Genomic DNA, 12,816 nt, shown 5'->3' with positions numbered 1-12,816 from the left:
ACTTTATCTCTTTATAATATTAAGTTTTAGCAGACCCCGCCACACGTTGTTGTGGCTCAAAATGTATCTATTATAAATGTATAACACTTTCCCCATGGGGGGAATTTTTCGAAAAATCCGTTAGTGTACATTTTCTTGACGTACCCTATTAAAACGCAATCAAAAATGCACAAAACCACATCTGAAATAGTATAAAAGAAGCCAAGTTCTTCACGGTAAGCCTTAATCCTGTACCTCTCCCCCGCGGGGGGAATATTGAAAAATCCGTTTGTAGTGTATATTCTGTTGATGTACCCTATTAAAACGCAATCAAAAATGCAAAAAACTGCATCTAAAATAGTATAAATAGAAGCAGAGTACTTTACGGTAAGCCTTAATCCTGTCCATCTCTCCCCCGAGGGGGATTTCGACACAGATATTATATAAAAACACGTGCGTATTCGAATGCAGCATTGTGTCAAAATTTCAAAGGAATCGGTAGGAACAAACGAACATTACATTTTTATTTATATAGATAGATAGATGATGATCTGCTTTAGTTCATTTTCACAGAAAAGCAAACTTAGGGCATCGTACTTGTAGCGCCATCTTTAGAGATAAAAGCCTTAACCTAGATTATATATTTTAACTTATATGAATGTTTAACGGAATAATATACAGCCTATGTCCACCCTGAGGTTCCATTCTAAATATTGGTGAAAGAATTTTTGAAATCGGACGAGTAGTTTCGGAGATTACCTGCTGCAAACAAACTTACAAACATTACCTCTTTATAATATTAGTATAGATTTAATGACATTATCACCAGAAACATATATAGGATGTCTGACTTATAGATTTAATTAAAAAAAATTTATAACTTACATTGTATTCATATCAGACTGAAAATCAGTATGTATTTTATGTTGACATTTGTGGATTTTGTGAGAAATACAACACCTTGGTGCTGCAATTACTGCTGTAACACATGTGCAGAATGGCAAAATATGTGCACTCTAACAAAGAAATAGCATAAGTTGCAGTGACTGAAGCAAGTTATTTGGATCTTACTCCAATCACTGGAACTTATACTATTTCACAACTCCCTCCTTGCACAATTTCAATAAGATGTGGCTCTTCCCCACTTTGCAATTTAGACAAAACAATTTCTGCATAGAGTTTTCCAGATGGTAGATGACCCCACTGGACTTTTTCCTGTGGGATTTTGTGAATAATCAAGCATCAAATCATACATCTGTGCATAACTTGAACGATCTGAGAGAGAGAATCTGTCAGGGTATTGACAATGTCACACCTCACATGTTATTGAATATGTGGTTGAAATGGAATAAAGTTTGACATCAACTATGTTGGTGCACATATTGAAGTATATATGAGTGTAAAAAAAATCTGCCAGAGTTTTTATACTAGATGACAACTACTTTTCATTAAATTATGATAACTTTTCAATTTATATGCTTTTATTAAGTCTCTAAGCCAGACACCCTGTATTTATTGTTTAAAAAAATCACTAAATATTTTCTAAAATAAAAATTTAAACTGCTTCTTTGAGAAATATGATTTACTAAAACAAAATAATTGCTGGTTAGATCAATTATATTACTGCTACTATTAATAATTACATGCTAAGTAATTTGGTCTTGAGATAGGCATTAGGTAACATCATCATCATTTCCTGTTGATACTCAGAGGGTGTATAGGTCAGCATAGTAAAAAAATCAAACTTTTATACTACCATCCACTACTTTTTCCAAACCCTCCTATCAACAGACAAGTTTTTAGGCTGAATTAAAGTTAAATTCCTTTACTCTAAAGCCTGCTAAACACTATCAATCCATCTTTGTCTAGATTGTCCCTTTGGTTTTTTTCTTTGATTTTAGCTTTGAATACCTGTTTGGCCAGTCAATCTTCTCCCATTCTTTGAAAATGGCCAAACCACCTTAGATTAGGTACCAGCTCTTATTAAATTTAATAATTACTGAGTGGAACTTGAACCCACAACTTCTGCTTACCATGTATTGCCAGTTATGATACCCAGACCTCCACCTGATCTTCACTTCCAGAACTATTAATTTAGATATAACCATAGTGATTACTGCAGCACTGACATATATATGGTATGTACAGGGTGTTTTTTTTAAACTGACAGTACTCAGAGACATCTGTAGAGCAATCTAACAGCCGGACTGTCGCCAAATTTGGGAGAGTGACTAAGGATGACATGGGAAAGAGATTCCATAAAGAAAAAAATTAGTAGTACCCAAATTTGCTAGTAGGGGTGGATTTGGCACTGTTGTAGCGAAACAGCTAATAATTTGCATAATGTGCTGGTAACACCTCAAAATCCAAATTCACAATGACGTGGTTGACAGCAGTGCCACCTAATTTGGTTTAAAAGACAAGGACAAAAGTCTGAAGCGCATTCTGGACATCAGCAGAGTTTAACATGAATCTTTTGTTACCTCAGCATGCATTGCTTGTGAACTTTTATCATCTTAACCAATTGAGTACACTGGGCGCACTTTGTGAGTTTAGAACCCGTAACAACCCATGCACAGGTCCTCCATCAATTAATGCATCGAAAGACTTGATAAAGAAATTTGAAGAGACAGGATCCTTAGCAGTTTGGGCTGGAGAGAGGGTGGAAACCGGTGTCTGCACAGACAGTTAGTGATGTTGTGACTGCACTTCTTGAAGGTTCACAGATAGTTAGTGATGTTGCTGATAGTAGCAGCGCCCGGGGAGTGGTACAACAATTGAAAATGATGCCTTCGATGGTATGGCAAGTCCTGCGAAAAATTCTCAAGTTCTATCCGTACAAGATGAACTGCCTGCAAGAATTAAAACCAAATGACCATGCTACATGGTTGACATTTGCTCTGACATTTCTTGCCAGGATGGAGGTGAACGATGCTTGGCCATGGATAATTCTCTGGGGAGATGAGGTCCATTTTTACCTAAATGGGGATGTGAACACTCAAAATTGTCGCATTTGGGCATCAGAACACCCCCAAGAATAGGGTTTCTCATTTCCCGGTCTTTCTCTTGTCCCGGGATTCCAGGATAAAAGTGAACTGTTTTCCAGGATAAAATTAATTATTTTTAAGGTATACAAAATATCTTGAAATCAAATGATATAATTATTTTTCATTTTTTAAAGTAATTTTAAAGTTCTGTAACCTCCAAAATCATATTAATAATGCTGTGTAAGATATATAATAAAAATTACCTTTGAATTATGTAAAAATTTTCACAAATAGAAAAAAATTTATTAGTTTGCTGGAAACTGCATACAACAGCAACAACAACAACAACAACAACAAAAATACTTTGAATTGAGTTAAAAATTAAAAAAAAATGAACTTAGATCAAAGTTTTTCTAACTTAGAAGGTAATTTTCGTTTTTTAAATAAAATATAATACAAAATATTGTAAACTTTTATAAGATTTTAAAAAGCAAAGATGGTCAATACTCCAATCACTCACTCTAATTCTTATTTTAGTAATGAAAAGTCTTGCTACTGAGAATGCCCTTTCTGATTCAATTGATGTGATTGGAATTGTGTTTAATGCATTTAAGAGAAGACAGATATTATGTCTTTTTTCACCTGTAGCCTGGAAGATTTTGAGTTCGTTTTCAAGATTGTAGTACTTCTTTTGCTCTCTAGTATTCTTGATTTGTCTACCTCGACTGCTTTAGTAGCGGCATCAAGCTTATAGCTCGATAATTTGATAATTCGTTTGGCTTTAATAATCAGGTTTATGAAGAAAAACTTCATACTTGCAGACTTCATATTTTGTATCCTTGCCCAATTTGCACAACCTGGTGTTACGCATTTATTGAAGCTACTGGGCATGGTTAAAAAGTAAGACAGCATAAGCACAATTATTCCATATATTACAGGTTCTGACAAGTAAAGAATTTTCAGAGTCCTGCCACAAATAAGCTATGTATTGATTATTGATCATTTGTGGCATGCCATAATGAGCAAAAATAAAAAAAAACTAATAGGTAGGTTTAAAATTAATAAATACAAATGTATTCTGATAGTGAATGAGTTAATTATGCTTTCTATTTGCAAAATTCCTCAACCTTAAGACAAAATAAGAAAAAAAGTGAATTTTTAAGAAATTTGCAGGATTTCTCGGGATATTTCCTGGGTTAAAAAAACAACCAGGATCTCGTTTGAGAAACCCTACCCAGAAGGTTGTGCAATCCCATTGCATTCACTGAAACGCACTGTTTGGTGTGGCTTTAGAGCAGATTTCATCATCGGACCATTCTTTTTTGAGAACATTACTTGAATAGGATTACAGACCTGTACTGTTACTAAGGAAAGGTATCGTGATATGCTGATTAGTTTTGTCATTCCACAACTTCAGCAACAATGCCTGGATAAGACAATCTTTATGCAGGATTGAGCACCACCACACATTGGTCTCATGGTGCAGAATGTGTTGCACCAGCACTTCACCGAAGAAAGGGTCATCAGTCACTTTTTTCCACTTGCATGGCCGCCTCGCTCCCTAGATCTAATCCCATGTGACTTTTTTTTGTGGGGTTACTTAAAGTCCAAAGTCTATAGTGTCCCGAACTTGATGACCTTGAAGGACAACATTCCTCGAACTGTGATGAACATTCCTGTGGACATGTTATGTTCGGCCATAGAGAACATGGTGTTCAGGATGCAATGTGTTGTCCAGCAGGACTGTGGTCATATTGAAGGAGGGAGAAGGTTATTTGCTGATTAATTAAACTTTTGTTACTGAACTGAAACCTCTGTCTGATTATTCATTTGTGTGTTTGTTAACTGCAGCTGGGTTTTATGCAAATTCTTAGCTATTTCGCTACAACAGTACGAAATCCATCCCTACTGGCAAATTTGGGTACTACTTTTTTTCTTCACAGAATCTCTTTCTCATGTCATCCTTAATCATTCTCCCAAATCTGGCGACAGTCCGGCTGTTAAGATTGCTCTACGATGTCTCTTACTACTGTCAGTTTAAAAAAGAAATCCTGTATATACCATCTCTATTCCCAATAGTTATATTAAAGCCACACAATTGCTGGATATAACCTGATCTAATCCAGCAATTGTTTAACTGTCTGGCATTTAAAATGCCAGACAGTTAAACAATTGCCATTTTAAATGCTAGACAACCAAATTTTTTAATAAAATTAATGTTTTATATTTTACACTTACAGTTTTCTTTAATTTATTAAATATCAGTTGTCATGGATGTTTAATAGTTAACACGATTCTTGTTTTCTATATAATAGTATACAGTATGTTTTCCACACTGTAATTAAAGAGAATTAGAATAAGGAGTGAGAAACATTAAAGTTGTAAAAAAAAATAGGTCCAATAAAAATATCTACTATTGAATATATAAAGCTGAAAAACAGGATTTCTTTCTGTCACTGTATGCCAAAAACGGCTACTAGGGGCACCGCTAGCTATTATTTAAATTAATAATAAATTCAGTATATTATTATTTCATGCAGTTTTTTGCATTTTTGGCTGCGTTTTATTAGGGTATGCCATGAGAAATTCAGATTATTGTTATTTTTATTTGTAATAGGAATTTATTATTTATACCATAGAATGACACCGCTGCTGCTAAAACATCCACTAGGGAACATCCCGGGCTATTAGAATAGAAGGATTTGAAGGATGAAATAATGTAATAATCTTAATATTTGTTGTTGTTTTCTACCCAGGCAAAAACATTAAAATTATGTTCATAATTCATATTTTATTTTTTAAAATATATTATATATATTATATGAAGTGTTTACCTGGTATTTCTGGTAACAACTTTATTCTCGGATCTTTGGTATTGTTTATATAAAATATTCGGTAAGAACCAGTAAAAACAGCAATACCTGTGAGATGTTTGTAGCTAGAAAAAACTTTACATTCTATTACTTTTGTATCCTTAGCTTCCTAAAAAAAATCTAATTTTAATAAAATATAAGTTGTTTATAATCATATCATTTATTCATACCTGTCCTAAACTAAATGTGTCTTGTAAATTTCCAAACATATCATAGACTAAGACCATTCCATCCTCTTGAATACAAAGCAAATCTTCACTTGATGACCATGCTAAATGTGTCAATTTTCCACTGTCCCACTGGAATAAAATTTTAAATGTTTGTTTACAAAGTTTATGTTTTACTATAACAGAAATTATAAAAATTATAAAGTAAGAAGTTTTACTTATTAATCATTAAAAAAGAACTTTCCAAAAATATTCAGTTATTACAGTAGATATAATTTACAAGGTATGAGCATTTCCTTGCTCCAGTCTCCAATTCTTATTAATTTATCACAAAAATACCTTTCATGTTTTTGATGATAATGTTCTAATAGTTTTATCATCAAAGAATAACAATTTCAACTGTTTTATTGAAATTATCAAATTAACAATTAAATAAATCTTAATGTTTCCAAGTGCAAGAGCTCTCTGTTAATCTCCGATTATGAGAAGTGGTCAAAAATATTAAGATTTATTCATTTTTACTTTCATGGATGTTATACATACAGTGACCATACATCCTTTATTTAAGAGGACAGTCCTTTATTTCACTGCTCTGTCCTTTAACTTTATTTATTTTCTAAAATAGGCATTTTGTCCTTTATTTTGTAAAGTTGATGCAAAGTTTAAAAAAAAATTTTTAATAATATATTGAACAAGTTAGTTTTGTGTACGCCATCACGATCAGTGTTGCATTGCTACATAGAGCGCAGTGTGTCGCCAACCAAATGGCCCACTGACAGTACCAGGGGGTGGACACTTTTATGGGGATTTTTGTGATAGTTTTTTAACTCTCTAGTTGGTGGATGATACACTTGTTAATTAAAGCTAAAGTTAGTTGAAAGAAAAAATGAGGGGTTTCTTCCTATTGTTATTAGAAAAGTGGTCTCAGCATTAGAAAAATCAGAAAATATACAAGCCAAAAAATTCAATGATGCTGTGTACACATTTTATCAAAACGTGCATAGATTATCTAAATGAGTGGGACGCGTTTTTTATTGAAATAGAGGTGTTTGAATGGGTCACATTATGTGAAATCCCTTTGTGGGCGAAAGTAGAGGAAAGCTATATCTTTATTTCGAATCATTGGTCCGTAAATATACTCGATGGCGAATTATTTGATGAAGTTTCATGTGTAAAAAAATATGTCACAAACAAAAAGATCGACGAATGGCGACAGAATAACCAGCCCTGCCGTCAAAGGTGGATTGAGATTTTTGAACATTTTACAGCAGAAGAAATTATTTTCAAAAACGTTTGTAAAATCGTAGAATTTTTTTTGTCTTCCTGGATCTAATGCCCCCGTTGAACGAATATTTTCATTGCTGAATAATATGCGGACGAATGAAAAAACCCATTTAAAAGTAAGCACATTAGAAGCATGTATTTCTGTCAAATACAACTTTCAAATGAACTGTATGGAATTTTATGACTTTAAAGCGTGAAACGGCGCTATAAAAAAATTAATTCTACTGAAAAGTATCAAAATTAATGTTATTTAAATTTTTACAATGTGTGTATGTGTAATAATTCAGATTGTTTAAAATTTTAATGTATGCATTGTTGTATGCTACTATTTTCGTAATAAATGTTATAAACTTATGAATTTTATAAGGTGTTTTTTGATTTTCTTCGATATGTCCTTTATTTTCCCCCAAAAAATACGGTCACTGTAGTTATACACTTCTCAAAAGTGAAATTGCAACACCACAAAGGAATGCATATAGCCATATGCAAATTGCAGAACTGATAAGTGACAGAGATATGCAAATGATTAAGTTTGCATATACATTGGGCCATGTTAGCCAGTTTTGGGCTAGAGATAAGCAGCTGGCTTGGACCGTAAATTCTATCAGTGACAGTTTGCGGCAGCTGAACTTTCAAAAACACAAAGCCTGTTGCCTCAGAGACAACAGCAAGCTGAATTCCACCAGTTAATGGTTGGGGAATGAGACTATGCTGAAGCCGCACACCTCATTTTGTCAATGTGCGGTTGCCATGCATGTTGGGCAATGACATGAGTATCATATACTGATGTGTGATATGATGAATGCAAGAACGTCTTTGAACATGCAAAAGAGGAAGTGGATCACACTAGTGCATGACAGAGCACATAGACCAGCAGATTTTCCAATTGGCCCATTGGGACCCATTTGCCATGACATCTGAAGCTTCCTGTCACCATCAGTGGGTGCATTTGTGTTTACCCACAAACCATTTCAACAGGTTGCATGAAGTTGGGCTGTATGCACAGCAACAAGCAACCAGGGAATCATTAACCTCTTGACAAAGAGCTGCACACCTGCTGTGATGTCATTGCCATTGCAACTAGATGACTGAATGGCATCATTCAAACTTTAAAATCATCATCAGGTATTGTTTACAGATGAATCATAACTGTGGAGGAATAACAGCCATGACAGTATCCTGGGGAATGTTACATGCCAGCTCTTTTCACTGAAACATTTTGATATTACTCTATTACTAATTATTATTAATTAATATTACTGTATTAATAATGCAATGATGAATCATATAATTAGATAAACTTATAATTACAATAATTGGAAAAGTCTGGATATACCTTTCTTGAAGATATAAATTTTCCTGATGATGAAAATATTATAATATCTGATTTTCCACTAGAGTAACTTCTCTGAATCTTTTTATCATCACGAATAATGGCTGCAAAATGAGATAAATAAATTAAGATTTAAGAAAAGCTGATAAATACATAAATTTAAGACAGATTGTCATAAAATTAAATCTCTTACTGTATCTATATTGTTATTCATATTTATATTGAATTCATTATATGTAGTGTTTATTTCCTTTATCTAACACTGCTAATTAAAATAATTTGATCATATATCAAAATAATGCTGAAAATCATTATAGTAACATAAACATCTATGTTATATACCTTTATTTATTTTTTTGTTTTTAAACAAAATAATAAATCAATATTTTTGAAAGAAAATAATTCTTTATCATGTAATATTTTATTAATTATTTTAAGTAATAACATAAATAATAATTATAATCATCATTCTATCCATATTTTTAAAACTTAAATAAAGCTATAAATATAAGTTCTCATTTAAATTGTGTTTATAGATAAAACTCTGTTTAGAAGCATATTTAATTTTGTTTAATGTTAACTAAAAAAATTTAAAGCCATTAATATTTTTGACAAACTTACCAATTGGTCCTCCACAGGAAGCAGCAGCAACAATAAATTCTGAAAGATTTACTTGTTCACCCCAATTCATTTCATAAAGTTCTATTTTTCTATTCAACAAATAAATTTCAAATACAGTAATTCAACAATAATACTAAATATAAATTTATCTTTAAATAAATCTGATAAATTAAAAATATATATTATTATTATTTTAATTTTCTTCACCTATTTTGAAAAATTAGAAATGTAAAAATGAACTACAATTAACATTATAGAAATTTAAACTAAATTTCAATTTTAATCTAGAGAGACCTGAACATAGTAACAAAATAATAATAATAATAATAATAATAATAATTTCATCAGAATTATACAAATGTATAACANAGCGTAGTGACAGTGGGCCAATAGAGAGCAGGATCCTTGCCATAACATATACAGTGATTCAAATATCTCAAAAAATAAACATTTTTCTAAATTTTCTTCTAAATAATTTTCACATGTATTTTCCATTCTATCTAACAAACCAATTACTTCTACTAACTTCATTGTTTTGAAACAGTAACCCAAAATTTGAGATAAAATATGAAGCAAAAGAAAAATATCTATCTTGCATCACTATAGAACAAATATGAAAATATCGTTTATGCTCAGTTTAATACTTACACCAGCTAATAGATAGATCTAACTTGTGTATTACTTTGTCTCTTTGAATGTGTGATTGGACTCCTCCACTTGATCAGATTCTTGGCTTTTGCAAACGATTTTGGTTGGACCTCAAAATAGACCAATTTTACGTTCGAGTTTCCAAGTAGTGCATGTTTAAATAAATGACCCATTGTGTTTGTGCACATTGTACTAGTGAAGAAGTGAATCAAACATGAATGTGAATCAAACACAAATGTTAAAAGGGATGTTGAATAAAAGTTCTTTATTCAACATCACTTCTAACATTTGTGGTCCAACAAGACAATGTGATATATTGGGAAAGAGAGTTAACTGGCCTTAATTAAGGCTTTCTCAATTAGGCCAGTCTATAACTCAGTATTAGCTAAGCACTCTGAATTGCTTTAAATTTACAAACATAGTTAAAAAATACAATAGAAACATTGGGATCATATCCAACACATGGAGGTTATTATAACATTAAACTCTTACTTTTTATAATTATTTAAAATGCAACAAAAAAAATAACTATTATAAAAGTTTTAAGTTTTGCATGTTCTATAGCTTAAACAAATTTTAAATGTATTCAAGTATGTTCAAAAATATAAATAATTTCTTGAATCCAGTTCTTGTGAACTTATAAATATAGTTCTAGAATTTAAATCTCTTTCTGTGTTTCATTTGAACATAACGATGACTAATTAAATTAGCTGAAAACATGTTTTTGTATAAATTTCATACTGGATATCAAATGCTTCAGTTCCTTAAATACTAATATAAAATATACCTTTTAAGTTATACATTAAAAAATAAATAGTACTGTTTTATTCACTAACAGGAAGTTAAACAAGCCAAAAACATTTATTAACAATGTAAAGTCACATCTGCTTAACAATGACACCACCTTAAAAAGTAGAAAATGAAAAAAGGTAATATTGTGGAATAATATTAAATATCAATATAATTATAACATACAACAGAATGATTACATGTTAAATTAGATAATCACATTAGCTAAATGAGTCATTTGGAAAGTGCAATGAGCCAAAGTATATGATAACAAGTTTGGTCAAGCCAATCTGATAGCACATTCCACAAAAGCAAATCAAATATTAATTTTGTTTAAAATAAATTTTATAAATTCTTGAAATCAAGTAGTTGTTCAGAAGAATTTTTTACTATAGCTTACACATAAATGAAAATGTTCAGTTCCCTCTTGCACACGGACATGTGCAATGAATGGATTGAACAGAACATAACATCTGATAGACACACAAAAATTCTAATATAAGCACTTCACTATAATAACGGAGCATGCTGAAAAGAGAGTAATTTACTCTTTTTCTTTGTGTTTATAATAGACATTAAGAGACAAGCATAAATAAAAATTACACTTGATATGAAGACAGGGTAGAACAGAGGCAAAGTTATTATGAAGTGGAAAGGAATAAAGTCTGGGCAGAGACTAATGAGAAATTTATATTATTATATTTTATAATGCTTCTTTGGTATTAATATGTAGGATAGTTTTATTCTGTAAGTTTTCAGTGATATTTTATAATTTTAGGATTTGGTTTCACTCTGTTTATTCCTTGGGCTTCTGGGATTTTTAATTTGCATATTGTTCTTTGTTTTATTGCAATGTCATTTGTGATGTTTGTACTTGTGTGTTATATTCGTCATGCTGGAACACCTCTAGAGATATAACTGATTGGGAATTGCTGTTGTTAAAAGGCTTGTAAAAACAAAGAAATGATTAGTAAAGTGTCAGGAAAATAAGTTTGTAAAAATAAAATATCATGTTGTAGGAAAGAAGTTAATGTAGAAACAGAACAGAGTTGTCATGTGATTTTGAAGAACAAATAACATTTTGTGCCAGCAGATATGGTTTCGGTGGTTTCAGTGTCTTTAATACGCAAATATGTCGACTTTAAAAATGATGCCGGGTTTGTTCATTTTAATTAACAATCTTTAACACACTTCAAAAGATATATTATTTTGTATATTTTAAAATCAGCTTTTACTCAAATTACGCAGAAAGTGTAAAGTATATTCATAATTTATAATGCACTTGGAAATATAACACCAATTACGCTGCCATTTAACGAAGATAAAAAGATAAGCAAGATAAATTCTCTTAAAAATTTATAATTATTCAAATAATATTTTCATTATTTTGCAGGTAGTTTAACAGGATCAGCTATAAACATTATACTGTTTTAAAGAATTTGTTTCAAAACGATTCTATCGAACATTCTCACCGATAGAAAGAATCCCGTCCCAACGGGTTCCAGTCAGCTGTGTACAGCGCCATGTTTCTTCCTTTCACAGCAGCAACGCCCTCTGCGTAATTAAAACAAGACTGGTTAAGCCTATATCTGATAGCACGCTCCACAAAAGCGAATCAAATATTTTTAAAAAACAAATTTATTATAATAATAATTATTATTATATTAAATTTATTATAAAATTTAATTTAATACAATATACTAACCGGGTATTCTTTACTCTAGTCTTTACTATAACCAGAGTCGGTAGATTAATCTACCGACTTTAAATTAACTAAGTTATTTTTTTAAGAGACCAGAAAAAGGTAACAAATCAAATGAAAACTTCCTACTTATTATGTAGTTTAGTCATCTATATACTCGTATATAAAAGAACGTATGTATGCCTATGCTTGCATCATAACGTGCGCGCAAGATACTTTCGATTCGTCACTTTTCCGTCTTAGATTTCCCATTTTACAATTACGTGAATCATAGCTTGGTGATAACGGAGAAAAGAGCGAGATAAGTCGTCGGTATAAGTCACAGTTATGATTTCAGATTCCAGACAGCTTGGTAGCCCGAACAGCCCCAGGCTTTCGCCCGTGTACGCTAAGTGACTTTCATTACAAGCATTTAGCTTTCCGAAGTCTATGA

The 12,816-nt window shown here is 31.6% G+C and overlaps 1 protein-coding gene across 2 annotated transcripts in view; it reads right to left on the bottom strand.

Annotated features, from left to right (window-relative positions):
• Positions 1-12,546, bottom strand: part of LOC111618664 (vacuolar protein sorting-associated protein 16 homolog) — a 95,804-nt gene extending 83,258 nt beyond the window's left edge. Inside the window, exons 1-6 of one of the 2 annotated variants that reach the window (XM_023360221.1) lie at positions 12,387-12,546; positions 12,154-12,235; positions 9,245-9,333; positions 8,627-8,727; positions 6,010-6,138; positions 5,801-5,948 (exon numbers count right to left, since the gene is read on the bottom strand). In XM_023360221.1, the coding sequence (XP_023215989.1) occupies positions 5,801-5,948; positions 6,010-6,138; positions 8,627-8,727; positions 9,245-9,333; positions 12,154-12,206 (520 nt within the window). In that variant the 5' untranslated portion in view covers positions 12,207-12,235; positions 12,387-12,546. The remainder of the gene's footprint in view (positions 1-5,800; positions 5,949-6,009; positions 6,139-8,626; positions 8,728-9,244; positions 9,334-12,153; positions 12,236-12,386) is intronic. The other variant, XM_023360219.1, reaches the window with a different exon arrangement.
• Between the last annotated feature and the right edge of the window lie 270 nt (positions 12,547-12,816).

This window comes from Centruroides sculpturatus, unplaced genomic scaffold (assembly GCF_000671375.1).
Source record: "Centruroides sculpturatus isolate CEXI.00-Female unplaced genomic scaffold, Cexi_2.0 scaffold116, whole genome shotgun sequence".
Classification (NCBI taxonomy): domain Eukaryota; kingdom Metazoa; phylum Arthropoda; class Arachnida; order Scorpiones; family Buthidae; genus Centruroides; species Centruroides sculpturatus.
The sequence above is the reverse complement of the archived record's forward strand: the minus strand, read 5'-3'. Positions and strand labels throughout refer to the sequence as shown.